This window comes from Cannabis sativa, chromosome 8 (genome assembly GCF_029168945.1).
Source record: "Cannabis sativa cultivar Pink pepper isolate KNU-18-1 chromosome 8, ASM2916894v1, whole genome shotgun sequence".
Lineage (NCBI taxonomy): Eukaryota > Viridiplantae > Streptophyta > Magnoliopsida > Rosales > Cannabaceae > Cannabis > Cannabis sativa.
The window spans coordinates 18,175,612-18,200,460 of NC_083608.1; the positions used below are offsets into that span (position 1 = coordinate 18,175,612).

Consider the following 24,849-nt stretch of genomic DNA (forward strand, 5'->3'; position numbering starts at 1 on the left):
AACATAAAACAATCCAAAGTTATAAACAAATATACAGAAAAAGTATACAATAAACAAAAAAAAATATATAATAACACACTAACCGAGCATGACAAGTTCTTCCCAACAGTAAGCAAATCATAGAACCACATCTTATCATCAATTTGACAAACCACAAAATCCAATGGAACCTTAAGCTTCCTATGACATTCTTTAAACTTCTTCACTTTGTTTTTATCATTAAACCCAATCTTAAACCACGGATCAAAAGATTTAGCTTGCACATCATCAATCACATTGAAAAAGCCAAATCCAAAAGCACATGATCCAGGACGTCCACCTTTTGGTTTACCAATACTACCTGAACCAAATTCTGTGGCATACGGACTGTTGTATACAGAACTAGGTTTCCTCTCTCTATTTCCAACTGTAGGAGTTTCTTCCTCCAATTTTATAGACTTTCCCTAGCATTCAAAACAATTACAAACAAATAGAAAAAAGTAAGTGAAAAGAAAAAAAAATAAACTACCAAATAACATAAACAAAATAAAAATAAACCTTTTTCAAAGCTTGTCTTCATAGGAAACCAAATGATCATTAACAACCTCCATGGTAGATACAGAAAAGCTTTCTTGAGAACCATGCTTCTTCTCAACACCAACAACATCAGTCTTAAAATATCATGCAAAAAAAAAAACAAAAAATATGTAAACATAGTAAACCAAAAATCAATACTCAGAACATAATCAAGAATTAAAAAAAAAAAAGTAAACAAACCTTGTCCAACCCATAGGTAGATAAAACATCAGCATTTGTTGCCTCTAATTTATTTAAAGACTTATCCTAAAAACAAAAAATAAAAATAATTAAACATGACAAAATGATTCAAAATATAAAATAAACTAAATAAACAAAAAAGTATACAGTAAACAAAAAATGACAAACCTTTTTAATGCTTCCCTCATAGGCATCAATCTTTTCATTTATAATCTCCAAAGCAGACACAGTGATACTATCCTCAGTGCCTTGACTATCAAACAACTTTCCCTTACTACAAACACCTTCAACATCATTTACACTTGCATCTACATCAACTGCTCTGCCCTCAACATTATCTTTATTACTCCCATCTGCAACATCTTTTGCTTCTTCAGTATTCTTTCCCTCAACATTGTCTTTATTTGTCCCATCTGAACCAATAACTTTAACAGCATCACCACCCCCAAACCCTGTAAATATACAAAACAAACATAAAAAACATTTGACAGAGACAACAAACAACATAGTAACAAATCATCTAAATAATGAAAAAACTAAAAAATAAATAAACTTGCCTGGTCATCACCACCATCATCTTCATCCTCCTTAGATTTTTTAACAACATCCTTAAATAGGCCATGATCATCAACAACCTGTTCTTCATCATTCAATTTATCAGTATTCTTTTTTTCTTCAGTAAACCAATCAGGTTTACTAGAAATAAAACTCATAATATCAAATGAAGGAGCATCATCATTAAAAACCTACAAAAAAATAAAAAAAAAACCCATTAAACAATAAAAACATTAATAACATAAATAAAAAATATACTAAAAACAAAAAATATTCAATAAACAAAAAACAATATACTAGTTTACAAAACAATAATAACCTGAGTATATTGGATATTCTCATCGAGTCCAACAGTTTCAATTGCATCTTGACTTTTCACATCAAAAACTTCAACATCATTTAAATCATCATTCTTGCAACAAAAAAAAGAAAAAACCAACAAAATCAAAATAACATATGAAAAAACAAAGAAACATCTAATAAACTAATAAAATAAACATAATCAAACCTTGCCATCGCTCTCATCAGGACTATCATTTCCATCTTTAGAAATTTTTGCATTTTCAATAGCTTCCTTCAACTCATTAAACTTCAATTCCATAAAAAAAAACCAAGCCTTCACTGATCTTTGAGTCAATATACGACTGAAGACTTAACTGCAACTCCTTGAATCTACCCTCCAACACATTATTCAATACTTCAATAGACTCATCAGTCTTCTTTTGCCTAGAAATAAACGCCTTCATCTTACGCATCACACCATCGACATCAAACCCACCAGTAAACTCCTTCTGTACACCAGAAGATCCAACTCTATCAACATTAAACTTTGAGAATGGAACATCATCAAAGTCATCATACGACTTCTTCTCGGCCAATAAACTCCATTCCAGTAAGCACCAATAAACCTTTTATTTCATCTTCAGTAGGCACAATATGTTTTCCTTTCAGCTAGCAAAACAAGAAAAAATAATTAGTTTACAAAATATAATAAAAACAACAAATAAACAATTTACAAAATATAAAAAATACCTTATTTGAAGATAGAACTTTCTTCTCAACTTCACTTGAATTAGGATTTCCAATACTCTTCCATCTACAAAACCTATATGGTTTACCAGAATCATAGGAACAAAACTTTGCCTTCAAGCACAAAGGAATGGTTTCATACAACCAAACCAAAAATGCAAAAGGTAAACCAGGAAGTTTATAAGATCGAGGACCCTTTTCCAAATGTTTCCCTTTAACCTTAGCAAGAGGCTTAGCAACACCTTTTCCCTTCATAACACCCCTCAGACCAATCTTTAAATTGTGCAAAGTTAATTCAAACACTGGTATACCCCATGGAAAACTACCATACTCATCAACCCCAATTATGTTCAAAATCTCAACAGGAACTTTTTTTGAGTAAACACTACTAATCAAACAATTAGTAACAAGGTACAAAACAGCCATCTTCACAGCATACTCATCTGACTTGAAATCACTATACATAAACCTATGCTCAACAAAGACTAATAACGATCCTTCGATCACAAAAATATCGATCAACAAAAGCATTTTCTCCGTGTGTATACTTACTCAAATCGGCATCACCAACACACAAGAAACCGAAACAACGGCAAACTCAACTAACCGAATACGAAATTCTCATCACCAAACTTAAACCACATTTCTTTTTCATTTTTCGATATACCTCCCTATGTAAGGCATTATGAACTAATTGAGACTGAAAACCAACAGGATGGCTATCCAAAAAATAACCAAAACAAGTATCACGAAACAACTTACGTTGATCTTTAGTCAACTTGGAATTAATATTTTTGACAACAATGTTATCCTAATTAGGGAATAACATCACTTTTCCCTGAATCTTTTCACCAGGCTTGAAATATAAATCCCATTCCTGTAAAAAAAAATGATATACAAAGAAATCCACACATTAAACTAAAAATAAGCATCAATAAACAACTTCACAGGATACAATAATCATTTAAATTTGTAAACCAATACTTTCCACTGTAAACAAAAAAAAAATACACATCAATACCTAAAAAACTATAATAAACCATAAACATACAAAAATAAACCAGTAAGCTTAAACATAAACCTAAATAAACAAAATCGAAAAAAAATTAACAAATAAACTAAAAAATCAATAACAATAACCTAAAAATAAATAATCAAACCCTATAATAAACAAAAACAGAAAATATATTTCTAAGCCAAAACTTTCCATAGTAAACAAGAAAAATACCCATCAAAAATCTAAAACCCAAAAATAAACCATAACCATACAGAAATAAAACAAAATAAACTTAAACATAACCTAAATAAACAAAATCGAAACAAATTAACAAATAAACCAAAAAAACACATAAACAGTAACCTAAAAACAAATAATCAAACCTATAATCAACAAAATAGATTACAAACATCATGAAAAATAACAAAATAAAAACAACACCCAGAAACCCACAAATAAAAACCGACTACAATATAAACCAAAAAAAATATTACAAACAAACATCAAAAACATTTAAAAACATAAAACAATAAACTATAAAATCTAAAAATAAATTAAACCCCTAAAAATCGTAAACCCAATACAACCAAATAAAAAATTAAAAATCATAAAAATACCTTCAAATCATTACGAACTTCAACCTCCAAGTCTTCACTATCATAATCCTCAGGCAAATCTTCAGCAACTTGCTTCATCTTTTTCACATTTCGAACATCTTCTTTCTTCACTTTATCAACAACTCTTTTTCTCTTTTGCAATGCCGAGCCACGGCTACCATCCGATGATCCACCAGAACCACCAGAACGATCAGAATCATCACGATCTCCATCATCAGAGACATTTTCCATTTTCTTCTTATCAGCAGCTACCTTTACAGAATGCGAAGGAGAAATTGAGGAACGAGTTTTAACCATTTTTTAGGTTTACAGATGATAATAACAAGGCAATAAACGAAAATGATGCACTCAAACTCTCTTGCTAATACAAAAATAAACCACCCCAAGAAGAAGAAACCCTAACCCCTATACTCTGTATAAAACGAAAACAGAGAAAAGAAAAGCTCAAAATGAATATTTATAAAACAAACTTACTTTCCTTTTATACAAACACTTAAAAAACCATAAAAATGGTAAAATAGAATATAAAAATAAAAAAAAATGATTACAATCCTCTAAAACCGTCCATAATTTGAATTACACATGCAAAAAAAGTGGCGCGTGAACAGTTGAACACTGCAACATGGAAGACGTGCAGGACGTGATGTGATGACGTCATCACCCATCACACGTCCCATCCAGTTATTTAAAAAAAAAAAATTGAATTAAATTGATAACGGTATAAAAAACGGTACATTATCATATATAAATGACAGCACCATATTTTTGTAAAAAGAATGCAATTAAAGTACTGGAATGTAAATTTTCCTATTATTTATTTACACATATTTTTGCATTTTTCAATTTTTGCAAAATATTTAAAATATTTAAAATTAATTTTCAACAATTAAATCAATATGTATATCTATATATAAATATAAAAGAAAACACTAAAGGAAAGGAACAAGAAGAGTTTATGTGTCATTTTATAAATTTTTCTTCATATTTTTCCTAATACTTACTAAAAAATTATATACAACTACAAAGTATAAATAATGATAAAATAGATCTAATTATGATTAGATTAATGAATATATAATCAATTTTTTTTGTAGTAATTACTAATAATATCTTATAATAATTAAATGAATTAATAAGAAAATTAAAGTGATAAAATAGGAATTTAAAAATTATTTTATTTAAATTTAAAAATAATTAGAAAATAACAAACGATCATGATTTATAATATTTTTACTCATTTAGTAAAAGTATTTGCAACTATTTATTAGAATATAAATTTATGAAATAATTTCAAAAAACTAATTATAAAATAAATTATATATTTTTTAATAATTATAACAATAATATTTGTCACAAAATTTTTACTTTTTTATATATTTTAAAATAGCAAATTGTATTTTTAGTTTCAATACTATTAATTTGTATATAATATACACGTTAAAATAATATTTTTTAAATTATATCATTTAATATAAATATGATATATATCTATATAAATTATAAAAATTGGACAACACCGCGCTTCGCGCGGCTTAGTTCCCTAGTTATAAATAAAAAAATTTTAAATAAATAACTAAAACCATTAACTTCTCATTAAAGTATAACAGTGCGAAGAAAAAGAAGGGATACTAACACAAACATATGAGCAGCCTTTATATATAATAATAATGTCCCCAAAATCAAATATATAGACAAGTAAATCAATATATAAAATTTACTACTAGCATTGTTCATCAAATTATCTGGACCGCAAAAACCACCCACACCGCACCTGTGCATAAAAAATGTGGCTTAAAAATTTTTCGCAGTACGATTACAGTTTATATCTTTTTCAAATCGCGTAATGCGATACAGTTTGTAGTTTTGCATTATGAAAATAAAGTTTAAATAGCACTGCACACATGTTTTAAAATTAGCAATAAGGTTTGGAAATAAGTCATATTTTTAACCCAGCTATCGTGGAAGCCAACCTTGGCCAAAATCTCACACCAAAAGGACCACTCTGGTCACCTTCATAAGCGAGTAAATTGCAGCATAAATACTTAATGTTTCAGATTTTATACTGTTGTAAAGTGGCCTAGAAACTTAGCCTTAGCTGAATGTTCTTAGGACTTTCTAACTACCTTACCGGTTTTATAGTTAAGTTAGTTATGTTGGTTTGTCTATAAATAGACTCAACTAACTCCTAGCTAGGTGTGATTCATTTTTCATTTTTCGTTTTACAGAAATAAGAGAGATAGAGAGAGACAGAGAGAGAGAGCAGTGTACTGGTGTCAAGAAACCAGTTTTCTGGTGTGCTCAGTTTGAGTTTAATTTCTCTTCCTCTTACTCTAGTTCGAATCACCAATTGATGTACAATTCATTCTTTGTATACTTGATTAATGGAAAGTACCTAAATGGCTGAATATTGATTTCACTTTGTCTTGTTAAATTCAGTTTGTTTTACTGTTGTTATTGACAATCTTTGTATTGAGTTTTTGTTAATCTATCATAGACTTAGATCAATTAATTGTTCTTGATATTTGGACATTGTGATCGGTTTGATCACATTAAATGGTATCAGAGCTGAGGTTCAATCGAGGAGATCAAGAAGTGTTTGATTAAAGTCTTAATTACTGCAACAAGATTGAAATCAAGAAATGGCATCAACTAAGTATGAGGTTGACAAGTTCACAGGAGCTAATGACTTCAGCCTTTGGAGAATCAAGATGAGAGCCTTGTTGGTACATCAAGGCATTGCAGAAGCCATTAATGTGGATGCATTGAAAGCAATTGAAGATGTGAGGAAGAAACAAGAAATCGAGACCAAGGCACATTCTGTAATTCTTCTCAGTCTAGGAGATGAAGTGCTGAGAGAAGTTGCAGATGAGGAGAAAGCTCTTGGACTGTGGGAAAAGCTTGCTACGATCTACATGAAGAAGTCCCTTGCAAACAAGCTGTACTTGAAGAAGAAACTGTACACCTTGAGGATGGAAGATGGCAAGGAGCTTAGAAGACACCTAGATGACTTTAACAAGATTGTTCTTGACTTGAACAATATTGGTGTGAAGCTAGATGAAGAGGACCAAGCTATAATCCTACTGAGTTCTTTGCCAAAATTGTATGAACACTTTGTTGATACAATTCTTTATGGCAAAGATACTCTTACAATGTCTGAGGTGAAAGCAGCCTTGAATTCTAAGGAAATTCAAAGCAAATCAGATGACAAAACAGAGCACAATGGAGAAGGTCTATTTGTCAAAGGAAGACATGACAAGAAAGGGCACAAGAACTACAAACATGGTGGTGATCGAGGGAACCAGAAAGCAAAGACAGGTTCAAGAAACACAACTGACAAGAAGTGTTTCTATTGCAAGAAAGAAGGACATTTCAGAGATGAATGTCTTGCTTTGAAGAACAAATTGAAGAAAGAAAAGAACAAAGAAAAGGGACAAGCTGATGTTGCTGATGGCTATGACTCAGCTGGTGTTCTGGTGGTGTCAAACACAGATTCTGGACAAGAATGGATACTCGATTCTGGTTGTTCTTTTCACATGTGCCCTTGTGAAGAAATGTTCTGCAATCTTGAGAAGAAAACGAAGTCTTGTTTTATTGGGTGACAACAAGGCATGCACAATTCAAGGAATTTGGATCTATTGTGATGCAGATGAATGATGGTGCTCAAAGAACCATCACTGATGTCAGGTATGTTCCTGAACTCAAGAGAAATCTCTTGTCAATTGGTGTTTTAGCCTCAAAAGGATGTAAAATCAAAATTGATGAAAACTCACTTAATGTAATTAAAGGTTCCACTACTGTAATGAAAGGAATATATAGAAATGGCTTGTATTTTCTTAATGGAAAATCAGTTACTGGCCTAGCTTCAAATGTTACAGGTACAGGTGATGATGACTTGACAAGGATGTGGCATTTGAGACTGGGACATGTGAGTGAAAGAGGCTTGATGGAATTGAAGAAGTAAGGGATTCTTAAAGGAAAGGTGTCATGCAAGATGGATTTCTGTGAGGAGTGCATATATGGCAAAAGCTGCAGACAGAAATTCACACCAGCAAAGCACACAACCAAAGAACAGTTGGCATATGTGCACTCAGATCTTTGGGGCCCTTCAAGAATTCCTACACTTGGTGGTGCTTACTATTTCATGAGTATCATTGATGATTACTCAAGAAAGGTGTGGGTTTATCTCTTGAAAACCAAAGATGAGGCTTTCAACACATTTGTCAATTGGAGAAAACTCCTTGAGAACCAAACTGGTAAGAAACTCAAGAAGATTAGAACAGATAATGGATGGGAATTTTGCTCAAACCAGTTCAAGGAGTTCTGCAGCAAAGAAGGGATAGCCAGGCACTTGACAGTTAGAGACACTCCTCAACAAACACTGCTTGAAAGAGTTAGATGCATGCTTAAAGGAGCTGGTTTAGAAAGAAAATTTTGGGGTGAAGCTCTGAACACAGCATGCTATCTAATAAATAGATGTCCCTCCACTGGTATCAATTTCATGACACCACAAGAAAAGTGGACTGGAGAAGCCCAAACCTATGACCATCTAAAGGTTTTTGGGTGCACTACCTATGCTCATGTGAGGCAAGACAAACTAAAGCCTAGGGCAGTGAAATGTATGTTCTTGGGATATCCTGAAGGTGTTAAGGGATACAAACTTTGGTGTCTTGAATCAGGATTCAGAAAGTGTATCATCAGCAGAGATGTCACTTTCAGAGAAGAAGAAATGGCCATGAAACCATTACCAAATCCAACACTGCAGACAGAAGAGCCATATAGCAGAGTCAATCTTGAGGTGGATTAGTCACATTGCACAGACAAAGACTCAGAAGCAAATGAGAATCAAGCTCAAGAGCTTGAAGAATAATCTCATGAAACACAAGGAGATCTTGATGACTATCTCTTGGCCAGAGACAGGGAAAGAAGAGACATCAGACCTCCTTCAAGACTTGGTTATGCAGATTTCTCTGCATTTGCACTAGCTGCTGCCAGTGAACTCGAAAATTCTGAACCCACTACATACAAGGAGGCACTGAAATGCAAAAACAGGGAACACTGGTTGAGGGCAATCAATGAAGAAAAAGTATCATTGATCAGAAACAAAACATGGTCTGTTGTGAACAGACCACCAGGGCAAAGATTGATCGATAGCAAGTGGCTGTTTAGACAGAAAGAGGGAGTTAATGAAAATTCAGTAAGATTCAAGGCAAGGCTTGTGGCAAAGGGATTCACTCAGAGAGAAGGTGTCGATTTCAATGATATATTTGCACCTGTGGTGAAACAAGCTTCTATTAGAGCCATTATGGCAAAAGCTGCTGCTCAAGATCTAGAAATAGATCAAATGGATGTGAGGACAGCTTTCTTACATGGCACTTTGGATGAGAGAATTTACATGAAGCAACCTGAGGGATTTGACAATGGTAATCCTAACCAGGTATGCTTGCTACACAAATCCCTCTATGGTCTAAAGCAAGCACCTAGACAATGGAATATCAGATTTGACAAGTTCATGTCAAGGATAAAATTCACCAAGAGCAAATATGATCCATGTGTTTATTTTGACAAGGAAACCTACCTTCTATTGTATGTTGATGACATGCTAATAGTAGGCAAGGATAAACACAAAATCAGTGAGTTAAAGTGTCAACTCAAAGGTGAATTTGAGATGAAGGATATGGGAGAAGCCAAGAAAATTCTTAGAATTGAAATCAGGAGAAAGAGACCTGGTTTCATCATGCTAACACAACAGGGATACTTGAAGAAAGTCCTATTGAAGTTCAACATGAATGAAGCCAAACCTGTGATGACACCATTGGCTCAACACTTTAAGCTCACTAAGGAGTAGGCTCCCCAAACTGAAGAAGAAAGAAGAAACATGGATGGCATACCATATGCTAACTGTGTAGGCTGCTTGATGTATGCCATGGTATGCACAAGGCCTGACTTGGCCTATGCCATGAGCATAGTAAGTCGATTTGTTGCTGACCCTGGAAACCTGCACTGGGATGCAGTAAAATGGGTTATGAGGTATGTTAAAGGATCTCTGAACATGGGTTTGATCTACAAAACTACAGAGAAAAGTGAATGTGAGGTTGAAGGATTTGTCGATTCTGATTATGCGGGATGCATTGACACAAGGAGATCACTGACAGGTTATATCTCCACAGCTTTAGGTGGATGTATCAGCTGGAAGTCAAACCTGCAGAAAGTTGTAGCTCTGTCATCCACAGAGGCAGAGTACATGGTTGCAACTGAGGCAATAAAAGAGGCACTGTGGCTAAAAGGTCTCTCAAAAGAACTCGGGTTCAACTCTGAGGACATGACTGTCCATTGTGACAACCAAAGTGCTTTGCACTTAATGAAAAATCCTATGTTCCATGATAGATCAAAGCATATCGACATCAAACTTCACTTTATCAGAGAGATCATTGCCAATGGAGAGGTTCAAGTGAAGAAAATCTGCACTGACCACAACCCTGCAGACATTTTTACAAAATGTGTCACTCAAACCAAGTTTAGACACTGTCTGAACTTGGTCAACATCAAGGAAATTGAATGAGTTTCCCATTTCCTTTAATGTTCAGCCTTTCTTGCTCATGTTCTCTAAGTCTAAGTATCTATGCCAAGGTGGAATTGTTGTAAAGTGGCCTAGAAACTTAGCCTTAGCTGAATGTTCTTAGGACTTTCTAACTACCTTACCGGTTTTATAGTTAAGTTAGTTATGTTGGTTTGTCTATAAATAGACTCAACTAACTCCTAGCTAGGTGTGATTCATTTTTCATTTTTCATTTTACAGAAATAAGAGAGAGAGAGAGAGAGAGAGAGAGAGAGAGAGAGAGAGAGAGAGAGAGAGAGAGAGAGCGATGTATGCGGTGTCAAGAAACCAGTTTTCTGGTGTGCTCAGTTTGAGTTTAATTTCTCTTCCTCTTACTCTAGTTCGAATCACCAATTGATGTACAATTCATTCTTTGTATACTTGATTAATGGAAAGTACCTAAATGGCTGAATATTGATTTCACTTTGTCTTGTTAAATTCAGTTTGTTTTACTGTTGTTATTGACAATCTTTGTATTGAGTTTTTGTTAATCTGTCATAGACTTAGATCAATTAATTGTTCTTGATATTTGGACATTGTGATCGGTTTGATCACATCATATACATTTAAATATCTTATTTTATTTTTAGAGGCAAAAATATCCAATGTTGCAATTCTCTTACACCCGTTACTACTACTTTCGTTAACTCATAAATATGGATACATGGAGGTTCCAGATGCATTATATTTATTTATTTTTATTTCAAAACTTAATATTTTTAATGTTAGAAATTAAATGCTACTTGTTAAAAAAAAACCAATTCTTATAAGAATTTTCACATGGTATTGACACTTCAACTCAATAACCATGCTCTATGTACTGCACTAATTTACTCAACTTTGGTAATTAATTAGTATTTTACCTCTCTCATATTTTTTTTAAAACAAGTAACATTTAGTTTATAATATTAAGAATATTAAATTTTAAAATAAAATAAATAAATGTAATGTATTTGAACCCTCTACGTATTCATATTTATGATAAACGGAAGTGGTAGTAATAGGTGTAAGAGAATTGTAACATTAAGTATTTTTACCTCTAGAAATAAAAATAAAGTATTTAAGTATATAAAATCTAAAATATTAAGTATTTATGCGACAATTTACCAATCTACAATGGATGCATGGATTGTCATTTTCTACGACTTCTTAAAATATTTATTGAAAACTGGTGGCCTCTCAGGACATCTCTAATATAATTGCTATAAGAAATATACCTATCAGTGAAGTGCGACCTTTCTACGTAATTTTTTTTTACTTTTCAATAGAAACATTAGCACTGGCCAAAGTAGCTGGTATTGGAAGAGTTTGGTGAGGCTCAAAGATATCAGATTAAGGAGACATCGGGCAAAGCTTTACTGCAAATACACTGTGTCTCAAGGGTATAGCTTGCTGAAACCAGCAGGGGCAAGCCTAAGCAAGTCTGGAGCAGGTTGAACTCACCCAAACATAGCTTTGTGCTATAATTAGCTATGTACCAGAGGTTGAAAACCAGAGATAGGATTTTCAAGATGAAAATTGTGGAAGATATCAAACTTGTCTTCTTTGCTGTACACACTAGGAGATTGCAGAGCATTTATTTTTCGAGTGCTTTGTAACCAGTAGCTGCCTACAGACAATGAAAACCTGGCTGGGTTGGAAAACTACTCACACTTCTCTTTTCAACCTCATTAAATGGATTGGAAGAGTTAAGTTGAGTAAGTTTAGGAAGATAACATTGGCTGCTACTGTGGCTAGCCTGCTATACAACATTTGGATGCTACTGTCAACTTGGTAAAGGAGCTAAAATCAGGGGTAACTCATCGGATTGAGCTATTTTGACCAACGAAAATTTAAGAGGAAGATAAGCAATGGTTTTTTAGTTTGTGAATAATGTAAATGCATAGAAACAAATGTGTTTTGTGATTTACATGTATAGATGATTTTTTAGGCCCTGGGTGGGTGCTATTAATTTGTAAACACTTTGTTTTTGAGCCAATACGTATTCTGATTCATAAAAAAAAAAAAAAAACATTAGCATCGGTGTTTCTTTTCAGCACCGTTGCTTTCTTTTTTTTTATTATCTTTAATTTTATTGAATACTTTATAATTAAATTACATTCAAAACAATAAGAAGTCATAGCAAGAAACACTAGTGGTTGTATGCATTGTAGACGACAACGACTTGCATTATTATGGCTCATATTTTGTTTTTAAGTAATTTAATTAACAAAATATCTAATAAAATGAAAGAATTAAAAAAAAAATAAAAAACAAAGAAAAGAAGCATGGGTGCTGAACAAAAACACCCATGCTAATGTTTCTATTGAAAAATCAAAATTTTATACGTGGAAAAGTTCCACTTTGCTACAGGCATCTCCTATAGGAATTGCATTAGAGATTCCTTATAAGACTTATCCGTTGTGCAGCTTGTGGCTGTTGGTGGTGGGGCTTCCAATATGTATATAATATAGTACATTGGCTTCACTTTTCATTTTTCTAATGAATTATAATAATTATGACATTTATCATTGCCTTTGACTCCATGACCAGAAAAATATTAATCAATTAAATAGTTGGTAAACAATACAAATCATCCATGAACGACTTCGGAAGATGGCTCCTTCAGTTTATATTAAACGAGTAATATTATTATATAGGTTTCATTTTAAACTAGAGAACTTTATAGCCGTGTTCAACTGCTTTATTATATGCCTATATTTGGATTTAATGGACTTAATAATAGCATGAAAATTCCAAGTCTCAATAAAGCACATGCTCATATATCTAAATTGGCCAGAGCAGAATAACCTTCATATATATAGGCGTTGTTATCCATGCTTTTACTACACACCTAGCCTATCTAGATAGTAGATACAGTTACCAATATTGATTAAGAAAAAGACATAAATACATAAAGAGAAATGCTAAAAGGCATTAGTGGTGCCTAACACCTTCTTATGTGTCAATAACGCTATTGGTCAAATTAAGTATCAGGTTCCATATAATTTAATATAATAGCTTTTAGAGAGTATCACTAGCTAATCGCAACGTGACATGTCGCAAAGGTACTAAACACCACTAGTGTCTAATAAGAATCCTCATACATAAAGCGAATCAATGTTACCGTTATATAAGGTCAAAAAAAAAAAAAAAAAGCAAAACTAAAGCATGCACCACCACCACCATTGCCAACTTGAATTGGTCTCTCACTTTAGTATAATGAGGTCTTAAAAGACCACTAGTATATATTTATGGTTTTAATCTTTTTTTTTTAACATATTTATGGTTTTAATCTAATTGGTATCATAGCCACTTTTCTACCAAACCTCCCTAAAAACCAATAGTGTAACAAAATTTAAATAACTAAAATAAAAATAAATTTTTTTTATTATTTATTCACATCAAACAATATAATAACAAAATCAAAACCCAACATACAAAAAAGGAAAAAGGAATGCTAGAATTAAAAAACCAGGTCTCTATTATGTAAAAAAAAAAAGGAAAGAATAATAATAGTAATAATAACAAATGTGATCAGAAAACAAAAAAAAAAAATCAGAGACTCGTGAAAGAAGCGATGAATGAATCAAAGATCAAGATCGCACTTGGTTCTCTGGAATGCACCAAGTCCAACGGTGGACTTTCCATCAGCAGCACTAAGAGGAACCTTCAAATCACACTCAATTCTGGGCTTGAAACGCCAAGTCTTAATCACACCAAACTTGAATCTAACCCTAAGATAAAGCTTCACATCAATGGAGTAAGTTCCTGAACTTTTTTCTTGGTTAAACTCAGCAAGTTCCTCAGCGTTAAGCACAATCAAATTTTGACTATTGAAAACAGGGCTAAGAACAGAGGTGTTCTTATGTCCCTGGTAGAATTTCTCAAGCTGAATCGAACTGAATCTCTGTCCTTCGTAGAAAGCTCTTGCCTCAATACGATCGTAGTAAACACCGATTCTCTTGTTAGGGTTACGGATTGTGATGTTGAGGGCCAGATTGTAGCGGAGGTTGTTGGTGGTACTGTCTGTGAGATTGAATTGGGTGAGTTTAGCGTCTGTGACGTGGAATTTGATTTGGTTAGGACGGAAAATGAGCCAGATGATTAAGGCGGCGATACCCACTGTGATTATAATTGAGAAGATTAGTTTGAAGATTAGGCTAAAGATACAGCCACAGCAACAGAAGTCACTGACGCCGCGTCCGGGCCTGTTGAATGATCTTTTGGGCTTGCTCGGTGGTGGAATTGATGGGCCGTAATAGGCCCCATTCAGATGAGCTTTGTCTGACATGATGGAGGGAATGAAAAATTCAAAAACTCAAGAACTCAAAAGATGAACAGAGATAATAATAATAATAAACAAAAATAAAATAAAATCAGAGAGGTAGAAGAATGGTTGGTTTGGGAATGGAAGGTTGGAAATGCAAAGTGTGGTATTTATAGGGGTTTAATAGATTTTAAGGTGAGAACTAATGAATGACTTTTTGTGTGACTCAGAGCGTGTTATTTTTACTTTATTTTTTGGGACAAATTTTCTTTTGTATTATTATGTACGTAAGAATAAACGCGTTTATATGTTTTGATATGGTTAGTATTAATTTGGGTGAAATAAATTAGGAAAAGGAAACATAGATAGAAGTAGAACGCGGTTGCTTTGAAGAGATGAATTGTTAAGGCAGTGTAGTTTGATGATTTAGTTCGTAGTTCGTAGTAGTTTCCTTGTTGCGTCATTGACTTTGACTTTGGTGGGAGTTTCCCTTTCTGCCCCAATTAGAATAAAAATATCATATTTTTGTCCACTTTGGAAACCCCGGCACACGTAACACGAAATTCTTTAACCCTTTTTGTCATTTCTTTCTTCACGAGTTTAAATTAATATACTGAATTCTTTAATTGTAATAAGTGTAACATTTTTTTTTCTTCACTTATTCATACCTTTTCATTTCTTCTTTCTTTCTATTAATTTTTTCTTGTTCTTTTAGGTTTTTGTCAATGCTGTTGATTACTACGTACTTATAATGTATTAAAAGATTGGAAAAATAAAACAAAAAATTAAAAAACAATAAATGTTTATTTCAGATCTTGACAATGATGAAAAAAAAACTACAAATATTTTCTTCTTAAAATGCATATATTGCAACTTTATGTAAAATTTTCTATATAAAAAAAAAAAATTTTTACACTAAAAATACAAAAGGTTAATTTTATTACATATATACTACAATACGGTGAAAGAACTTTTATACACTTTTACTTAAGTTTTTTACATTTTTACCACATGCACACATATCATGCATTTTGACACGTGAGTGACACATATCATCACATCAATCACTCTGTACATCATTTCCCTCTTTTTTCTCTTTTTTTTGCTATTATTTTATATTTCTTGTCAATTTTTTTTTTTTTAAATATCAACCTCCATAGTTGAACACTTCCCCCTCCACAATCCCAACTCCATTTTCCATTTTTTTTTTTGTTCTTCAAATTTTTTTTCAACTCCCATTAACTGAATTCCATAACCGTTTTCTCTCTTTCTATTTTTCTCTTAATCCATATATAAATATGGCTGTAACTTGTTCTTCATTAACTTCTTCCCCTGTTCAAAAGAAAAGCTCTAAAATTGGGTTGAAATCTTTAGCTAATAGAAACAAGGGTAAATGTCCTATTGTTGATCAGGAGGATGACTCTGATTTTGCTCCTCCATTGTCGAAACATGGGCGAGCTCCTCCAAAGAAGAAATCGAAGGTGGCTGCCCAGAAAAAAATTCGTCAAGATGATGCTCAAAAAAATAATCAAGTTGATGGTGGTCTTCTATCTCAGGTTTGTTTTCGGTTTCTTTTTGGCTTTCCCCTATTTTTGAAATTTTTTCATATTCAACTTTTGTGGGTTTTGTGTTTATTGATTTCTCATTTTGTAATAGTTTTTTCATAGTTTTTTAATAGTGTAAACACCTTATGTATGTATTTAATTTAATATGTTTTTTATCTAGTTGTTTCCTGTCCATTTTTATATCATCAATGGGTAACAATGAGATTTATCATGGATGTTGATGTTCAAAGAGTTTTTCCTGTTTTTTAGTTTGTATACAGTTGTTTTGTAGTTTTATTATAGTTTTGCTACTTGCATATGTTATTTCATTATAAAACTAATATGCAACTATTTTACACAAAATTTACTATGTATAACTACTATTTCTTAGTCCCCGTCAAATTAAATTCCTGCATAGTATATAAACTATCATAAAACGATAATGCAACTATAAGGCAACCAAAACAAAAAATAAACAGACTTTTACATAACTGGTTGTACCTTAATTCGAATTTACTCTTCTTATTGTGTTTCTAAAAAAATATATTTATATTGGAAACCAGTAATGAATCAAAATGCAACTGTATATAACGTAGATGTATTATTCATGAGATTTTTTTTTAAAAAAAAATTCACATCATACATTGTTTTGGATTTGGTGGGAGCTCCAGATCTATTTGTTACAGATCTACATTTCATGAATATAGATTTCGATATTAGGGGGAGTTATTTTGATCGAATAAAACAAAAAACAAATGTTTAATTTCAGTTTCTTCACAGTTTTTTTGATTTTTTTTCGTCATTTTCTGTTTAGATCATTGCAGGTCTTCTTTTCCAGTTGATTTCGCCAGAATTAATAGTTGTATTTTTATCGTTTTGGTTTCATTTTGGTTGTTTTGCGGTTTTGAAACGATCGCGGTATTTTCACCTTCATAGTTCGCTCTGTACAGTTGAAGGCTTAGTGCATGTGGTATTTTTGTAAATATTTGTATGTGGACTGTATAAATGTTTAATGGGCCAGCCCAAAGTATTCTTGTAATTTTTTTTCTTTTTTTTGTATTTTTCTGTTTTTTTCCCTAAAAAAAAACCTTACGTAAAATTGAAAGTGAAGAGTAAACAAATAAATAATATTGTTAGATTATCATAAAACTTTGTGCGGCATCATGGAACTGTTGTTTGTGATTAGGAGAGGATGATTTTCTTAGAATCATTAGCAATTTTACTTTTAAACTTTCCACGCTATTTGATTTTACTCTCTAAAATATACAACTTATTAAAAAAAAATCCATAAACTTTTATATTTACAGAAATTTTTACAACTATTAAATCGTACTCTCTCAAAATAAAAATAAAAAAAATTCAATTTTTTTTCTTTTTTGTAAATCTTAAAAAAAAAACCCTTTTGTTTGGTAAATAAGTAATTATATTTCACCTTCAACAAAATCAACTGTACATGAGCAGCTATTATCTTGAATAGCTCAAGATTCCAACTTTACAACTCAAAAAGATTGGTTACACCAATACCTATTTTTCTCTATTTTTTTTTTTAACTTTAAAGAGTAAATTCTAGCCCTTATAATTTACTTTATTAAGCTAACAAAACTCTTAACTGTTGGAGCCTCATGATCCTAAAGAGCCTTGTTCTGAGCCCTCCAAATTATATACACACAAGCATTAATAATGAGCATGTAAATATCTTTCTTTTACTTTGTTTCCATCTTCTAATCCAGTTCACAATCCCTTTGAAGCGGTATTGATTAGTGTCGATTACTACCCAATTTAACGTCAATTCCTACCTAATTCAACTTACGGTCCAAGAATCTTTGGCTGAATGAACATTTAAAAAACAGATGTTCACGAGTTAATTTCTTGATCACAACTGCATATGTAGCATAAGGTTGAACTTTCAACTCCTTATTTAAGAAGCTTGTCTCCTATTTTTAACCTGATCCAAGCAGCTAACCAAGCCACTATTTTATCTTTAGGGATGACCTATCTCTCCCAAACATGATTTGCAAACCAAACCTGCCTGTTAACCTTTGGAAACATGCTGTCGCAGGCTTCCGAAATGGTAAACTTCATTGTCTCAATGTGGTTCCAAGTATAATAATTCAGCATATGATCTCCCACTTTTATTATTTGAGACCAATACCAGCTACTGTCTTGGTGGAGTTTATACTCCCACCAATTTGAACCTCTAAGGTAAACTTTATGGACCCACTTCTCCCACAAATTATACCAAGGAACAAATATGTTTCTCGATGGCAGCTATATTCCACTCTTCAAGTCGACAACAAAATCTCAAACCTCCTATCTTGTTTGGTTTGCACACCTCCTTCCACGCAACTTGACCAGGAGATTCATACACTGTTGTTCCATGCCATAGATAGTCCTGATAGATTTTATCAATAGATTGGATAACTTTTTTCAGTAATATCATGACTTGAGCCCAATACAAATGAATTTTTTACAAGAACGGAGTTGACAAGAGTGGCCCTTCCACCATAAGAAAGGTGTCTAGAGCTCCAAATCTTTACTCTCGCAACTATTTTCTCAATTAGAACTTCGCATTCCACACTTGAAATTCTTTCAAAACAGACAAGCACACCAAGGTACTTGAACAACAGCTTATTGTGAACAAAGCCAGAGATTTTCAAGATCTGTTGCACATCTTGGCTCTCCATTCTTGTGCAAAAGATAACATACTTGTTTGCATTTTCTTGTAAGCCAAAAGTTGAGGAGAACTGCTCAAAACTTCTTAGAAGAACCGTAACGGATTGAACATCACCATTACAAACTAAAAACAGGTCATCAACAAAGCAAATATGAGTGAGTTTCAAGGCTTTACACCCCTATTATGGAAGGTAAAGTTCTCCTAAGACGAAGTTCTTGCTAAGATTCTGGAAAGATATTCCATACTCAAAACAAAAATTAAAGGAGATGTAGGGTCTTCTTGGCGCAATCCTCTTTTAGAAGAAAAATATTCATGTAAACTGCCATTAAAAAAGATGGAGAACTTGGGGGTTTTAATACATACCATGATCAACTTAACAAAATCTTTAGAAAAACAAAGAGTTATCAACATCTCTTTCAAGAAATCCCAATTTATAGAGTCATACCCCTTCTTTAGATCCATTTTGATCATGCAAGATGCTTTATCATTGCTCCTTCTATAATGGCAGATCAAGTCCTGGCATACCATTATGTCTTCCATGCACAAAACCTCTTCAATTTTAAGAAACCAACTATGGAAGAATGATTCTCAACCTTGTACATGTTATCTTTGTTGCCATTTTGTATAGCACGTTGCAATGGGTCTAAAGTCAGCGCAACAAATTCTGGATATTTTACCTTTTGAACAAGTGTCAAGGTTATGCTATTTATTCCTTCAAAATTTCTTTTCAATGGAGAAAGGAGATAGCCGCTTCAGTCGCGTCACGCCCCACAATATTCCATTTTTTTTTTTTGGAAAAACCACTGTTAAACCCGTCAGGACCCAAAGCTTTTGAATCTAAAATCGAGAATAAAACTTGCTTTGCTTCTTTAGATGTATAAGGTCTTAAAATATATTCACTTTAAGCTTTAATGACCACATGCCTTCTTAAATAATACTCACATTTACTTTCCTTCTTCCTTTTATTTCTTCCTCAAATAAACTTGAATAAAATCAACAAAAGCACTAGTTACCTTAGCTGAATCTTCCACCCAATCCCCTTGATCTGTTCGGATTACATTAAACTTAATTGCATTGCCCCCATTTTTATTTTAAGCTTCTTTGGAATAATTTGATTTTATCATCACCATCTTTGGCTTTGAATTTTGGGAAAGCATAGACATGAGGTTCTTTTTTTTTTTTTTTTTTTTTTGATGAATCAGTGAAAATTTTATTTACTCAAAATCCATTTTTTGTACAAACAAATAGCACCTCAACGGCCTAACAAAACTTTAAACTATACAATTGTGTAAACTTCCTTGAACTATACAGACTAAACATCAATACAACCAGTTACAGGTGTTGAAACCAATTGGTGTCATCAGTTGATACGTTTTTTGGCCATACTGCAGCAGTCCTAATAAGGACCTCTTTTTTTACTCCTTCAATCAACTTCTCTGCATTCATTTTAGTCTTCTCCCACAAACTGAGATTTCGGGCTTTCCACAGATTGTATATCAAACACACAAGAGCAGCAGCAAAGAAATTCTTCTTAAACTTGCTCATTTTTGATCTCCCAATCCATCTGGTTAGAGTGGAGATGTTATCAGCTGCAACATGCCATGACAGCCAATTCTTTATCTCTTGTAGGCATGCAGCAGAAACACTGCAAGCAAAAAATAAATGGCCTGCATTTTCATTCTGTGTTGAGCATAACTCACATTGTTCCTCAATGTTCATCCCCATTCTCCTTAGCCTATCCTTTGTTCTAAGCCTCCCCTGAATTGCCAACCAAGAAATGAAACAATATTTTGGGGTATTTAATCGACCCAAGACCTGCTGAGACCAATACAATTTGGTCTGAACTGGACAGAGCAAAGAGTATCCTATTTTAACTTGATAATGCTGCAGCTGAGTACCTGTCCCTGGCCCAGCCAACTCCTTAAAAAGATCCTTCAAGTTCACAAGACTCCTCCAATACCATCTTCCCTGGGCAGGGGCCTTGTAACTCCACCACTCTTGATCATGAGGTTCTTTGCAACAAGTTGTTGTTTGTTTCAGGCCTCTTTTTCCTTCTCCATAAGCTCTAGGTTAAATGGATCTTTATTTAACTCTTCTTGGTATCTCAAGACATCCTGTAAAGTTTCAGTATGAGTAGCTGAGAATCTACATACTCCATCTTATTAAAGTCCTTCAACATCTTTTTGACTTTCTTTAACTTTTGTACCACAATGAATATTGGAGTCCCACTAATTTGTTCCTTCCGAATCACTTCAACTCTTCTTAAGAAATAAGCATGGTTAGACGACCAATTAAAAAAAAAACTAAAAGGCTTTTTCCCTCCTTGCATAATCAAATAAACTGTAAGTACACTTGGGCTATGATCAAAGTCCCCATCTAGATGAAAAGAACTTCCACACTAGTGTACTTATCCAACCAACTTTAGTTTACCAAAACCCTATCAAGCTTAGCATAAACTCTAACAACACCAACTTGTTTATTATTCCAAGTATGAAACTTACCATTATATTTCACATCCTCCGATTTGTAATTTTTAAAGAGCTGATTCATGACTTTGAAATCTTTGGTAGCTCATTTAAAGCTGATTCTTTCTTCTAGTTCACTAACTACATTAAAATTTCCTGAATTGATCCACGGTCTCTTATATTTCCTTCCAAGATCCTTAAATCTTGCCACAAAACTTCTCGCCCTAAGGCCTCATTGTAAGTGTTATTTGTGTTTTTGAACATGTGACACATGTCATATAAAGGAAGAGATAAGCTCATAATTTCATTAATTAAAATCACCCACTAAAGACACAGTCACAGAGAAGCTTCACAAAACTGGAAACAAGTCAAGACTAAGGGATAAGTGGAAGTCTACCTCGCCTTATCTTAGCTTTCTGGACACGGAAGACATGTTGTCTCTCTCATAATAGCTAGGAGTGGTCTAAATTTAGAGCCTGCATGCCCAACTAATACCCGGGTGGATACTTATGAAGTGTCTATTGCAGACACTGACTAACCAGAGTGTTGCGAATGTCTACCTTTGGCGCAATCTGGATTTCCCAACATTGATTATGCTTTTTCTGACACAAAATTAAATCGTCCCTTGTGTCCAGGCATTGTAGTGTGCGCACCTCATCCATCTTTTTACCAAACAGTTATTTTAGACCTCTACTTCTAAAGGTTAAGCCTTTAAGCGACATGTTTCCTCCACTTTTAAAGGTTAAAACTTTTGGTGACAAGTGTCCACTATGTACAATGATCTCTGATTATCCAAGCTGCTGCACTCACGAGCACAATTGTTTCTGAGGGACCCAATAGTCAGCTCTATTTTGCATGTAATTTACCCCATTAGTGAGCTTTTAGTAAAAACTTTTGGCGGGTCATGGGCATGTCCATACTCGCCCTTAGTCTATAAATACCCTTCCATTTATATACGAAGGGGGATCAGAACCATAATTGCCGAAGCTCTGCCTTTCTTCTTCTTCAAGAGAAACTAAGAACACAGAGTTAGGGTATCCTGCAAAATAACGTAAACACATCAAACACGCCCTCAGAGGCCAATAGACTGACTCGTAGACTAAGGTTAATTAACACCATGAACCACGTAAAAATCTTCATCTTATTTATTAAGAATTTTACTATTTCTTTAGCTCCTAAATATTCATTTTTCAAAAACTCGGTAAATATTTTGGTGCTTTCAATAGGAGTTGAAAAAAAACTTAAACCTATGGTTTTGCTGCTGAAGACTACTTTATGGGAAGTAGCCACTACCACTACAAGAAATCATAGATTTCACCCACACATAGTTACCCACACATAATAAGTGTAGGTTCGATGTTGGATTTACCCGCACATATTGATGAAATATGTGTGAAAAATTTAAGTGTGGCTGAAATACAAGTGTATAAGGAAATTAAATGTTGGTAATTTTGTTTATCCACACATAAATTTGGCGCATTATTTTCCCTCCATTTTTTAGTTGCTAAAAATTTTGGCTCTTTTTTTTTTCTAATGAATTGGCAAATGATGTGGCAATAACTCATTTATTTATTTATTGTTTTTGAAAATGTAATAATTTATTTTGCAGCCACACATATATAGGTATATATTTATGTGTATTTTCATTTTCTATTTTATATGTCTCAGACAAAGAAGTAAGAATCGAAAAACCCTAATTCTCTATTTCCAGTAATTAATGGAGAGATAGTGCTCTCCACCTTTAGAGATTGTGACCCATCGGTGCTCCTCCATTTATCTAAGCATTCTCTTCTCCAAGCTGGGACTCTGCTTGAGGTATTTTTGTATCATTCTATTTTGATTTTGATAATTTATTTGTAATTTCCTTTACAAGTATATAATGGTGTTTTCTTTGGCTTACCGAAGCCCTAAACCAAATTTTTGGGGTTCAGTATTATGTGAAATTCTTATTGATTTTGATTGTAAATTATTAATTAAAGTTTACTTGATTAGGTTTTGAGTTTAGTATATTTTATTTTTTACTGTTTTTATAAATGTATAATATGGAGTATAACAAATTAGAACTGGGTGTAATATCAAAGCCAGAAAAGAATTAAATGATTTTAGCCATGACCTGAAATTACTAGAAAGGGGCAATTAAGATTTTAGAAAAGATTCTCAAGAGTGCATATATTAACTATATATTAGCAAAAAGTTTTTCTTCCTTTTGTTCTGAATGGAGTACAATTTTATTTACTAATATGGATTCATATTTTATATGATAGGCAACCAAATAACATTAGAAAATAAGAAATTGTAATCACATAATGATGGAAATGTCCAAATACTGATTGATTTATTATTCAAATGAATATTGCAAAGTCAATTATAGGATTCTAATTGAAGTGTTCCAATATTAATACCTTAGAATGCTAAGTTCAATGCCTAGTTCAATTTAATAGGTGTTTCTCTTGTTTGAAAAAAATGTCCTTTTATTTCAGTTTAGATTAAGAAATACTTTTAATCAATTACTCATCATCAGTAAGTAGTTTAGTTATTTCATAATATTGATATATGAAGGCCTTTTTAGTGCTAATTCTCTCTGCTGTAGAGCTAGCTAGGTAGCTAGATAGAAGGCCAACACTTTTTTTTTTTTTTTTTTTGAAATGAAAACGTTGATTGATAGCAGAACTTAGACCTCCCGGTCATTACAAAGGATATCGTTAGGGATGGCCGAGGCCTCCACGATACCGGAAATCGTTTGAGCATAAGCTCATCTAGCGACATTGTGAGCCGCAAAGTTACAGTTTCTGGAAATAAAAGAAAAATTACAAGATAAAAACTTCTTAGAAAGTTGATTACAAGCATACAAATAATTGGCAATGTTCCAGTTTTCCTGGATACCTTTAAGAGCATTTATAACCACTTCAGAATCACTCTCGACCATAATAAAATCATGCAACCTGGTAGTAGCAGTTTCCAAAGCAAGATGGCACGCCGCCGCCTCGCCGATCAAAGGATCTGTGAAATTGAGTAAGTTGGCCACACCCCATAAAACGGTTCCCGAATGATCTCTAGCCAAGGCCGCAATACACATGGAGTCATCGCCAACCTTAACATCACAGTTAATCTTGATCCAGTCTTCAGGAGGGGTCGACCAACCAAGAGGAGGCACATCTACTACCGGTGGAAGCAAACAGGCAGCATAATCTGTAAAACAATGAGAGAGAGTCAATAACAGTGTTAATGTTACAAGGATAATAGCTATGCACTTTATCATTTCTTATTCTCCATATAGTATCCACCACGATCGAGGCGTAAAGAAATAGCTTGTCCGTGTCCACCCTTTTCGATTTCAGATTCTAAATAAAAGTTACCCAATCCCAGAT

The 24,849-nt window shown here is 33.2% G+C and overlaps 5 protein-coding genes across 5 annotated transcripts; 1 reads left to right on the forward strand and 4 right to left on the reverse strand.

The window, feature by feature from the left end:
• Positions 1-542: 542 nt before the first annotated feature.
• LOC133030446 (uncharacterized) lies at positions 543-2,164 on the reverse strand. Its single transcript, XM_061103188.1, has 5 exons — positions 1,820-2,164; positions 1,631-1,723; positions 925-1,391; positions 757-822; positions 543-650 (listed from the first exon to the last, which is right to left on the reverse strand). Exons 3-5 carry the CDS (start codon positions 1,261-1,263, stop codon positions 543-545), a joined length of 513 nt encoding a protein of 170 aa, XP_060959171.1. The 5' UTR covers positions 1,264-1,391; positions 1,631-1,723; positions 1,820-2,164.
• An 844-nt stretch (positions 2,165-3,008) lies between these two features.
• On the reverse strand, positions 3,009-4,759 carry LOC133030038 (two-component response regulator ARR18-like). Its single transcript, XM_061102268.1, has 2 exons — positions 3,955-4,759; positions 3,009-3,217 (listed from the first exon to the last, which is right to left on the reverse strand). Exons 1-2 carry the CDS (start codon positions 4,249-4,251, stop codon positions 3,152-3,154), a joined length of 363 nt encoding a protein of 120 aa, XP_060958251.1. The 5' UTR covers positions 4,252-4,759; the 3' UTR covers positions 3,009-3,151.
• A 5,070-nt stretch (positions 4,760-9,829) lies between these two features.
• On the forward strand, positions 9,830-10,513 carry LOC133030447 (secreted RxLR effector protein 161-like). Its single transcript, XM_061103189.1, has one exon. The coding sequence runs from the start codon at positions 9,830-9,832 to the stop codon at positions 10,511-10,513; it is 684 nt and encodes a 227-aa protein (XP_060959172.1).
• A 3,378-nt stretch (positions 10,514-13,891) lies between these two features.
• On the reverse strand, positions 13,892-15,203 carry LOC115700633 (NDR1/HIN1-like protein 3). Its single transcript, XM_030628245.2, has one exon. It carries the CDS (start codon positions 14,820-14,822, stop codon positions 14,118-14,120), a length of 705 nt encoding a protein of 234 aa, XP_030484105.2. The 5' UTR covers positions 14,823-15,203; the 3' UTR covers positions 13,892-14,117.
• Positions 15,204-18,575: 3,372 nt separating this feature from the next.
• Positions 18,576-19,026, reverse strand: LOC115699859 (uncharacterized). The gene is made up of 2 exons (XM_030627401.2): positions 18,814-19,026; positions 18,576-18,734 (listed from the first exon to the last, which is right to left on the reverse strand). Exons 1-2 carry the CDS (start codon positions 19,024-19,026, stop codon positions 18,576-18,578), a joined length of 372 nt encoding a protein of 123 aa, XP_030483261.2.
• Between the last annotated feature and the right edge of the window lie 5,823 nt (positions 19,027-24,849).

Coding starts and splice junctions, on each gene's coding strand:
- LOC133030446 (XM_061103188.1), bottom strand. CDS start 1,263: ATGTTGTTTGTTGTCTCTGTCAAATGTTTTTTATGTTTGTTTTGTATA. Junction 823..924: donor ATGAGGGAAGCATTAAAAAG/GTTTGTCATTTT, acceptor TTTTGTTTTTAG/GATAAGTCTTTAAATAAATT. Junction 651..756: donor CTACCTATGGGTTGGACAAG/GTTTGTTTACTT, acceptor TGATATTTTAAG/ACTGATGTTGTTGGTGTTGA.
- LOC133030038 (XM_061102268.1), bottom strand. CDS start 4,251: ATGGTTAAAACTCGTTCCTCAATTTCTCCTTCGCATTCTGTAAAGGTA. Junction 3,218..3,954: donor AAGTTCGTAATGATTTGAAG/GTATTTTTATGA, acceptor TTTTTTTTACAG/GAATGGGATTTATATTTCAA.
- LOC133030447 (XM_061103189.1), top strand. CDS start 9,830: ATGGATGGCATACCATATGCTAACTGTGTAGGCTGCTTGATGTATGCC.
- LOC115700633 (XM_030628245.2), bottom strand. CDS start 14,822: ATGTCAGACAAAGCTCATCTGAATGGGGCCTATTACGGCCCATCAATT.
- LOC115699859 (XM_030627401.2), bottom strand. CDS start 19,026: ATGGAGAGCCAAGATGTGCAACAGATCTTGAAAATCTCTGGCTTTGTT. Junction 18,735..18,813: donor CTCTTGTCAACTCCGTTCTT/GTAAAAAATTCA, acceptor AAAATCTATCAG/GACTATCTATGGCATGGAAC.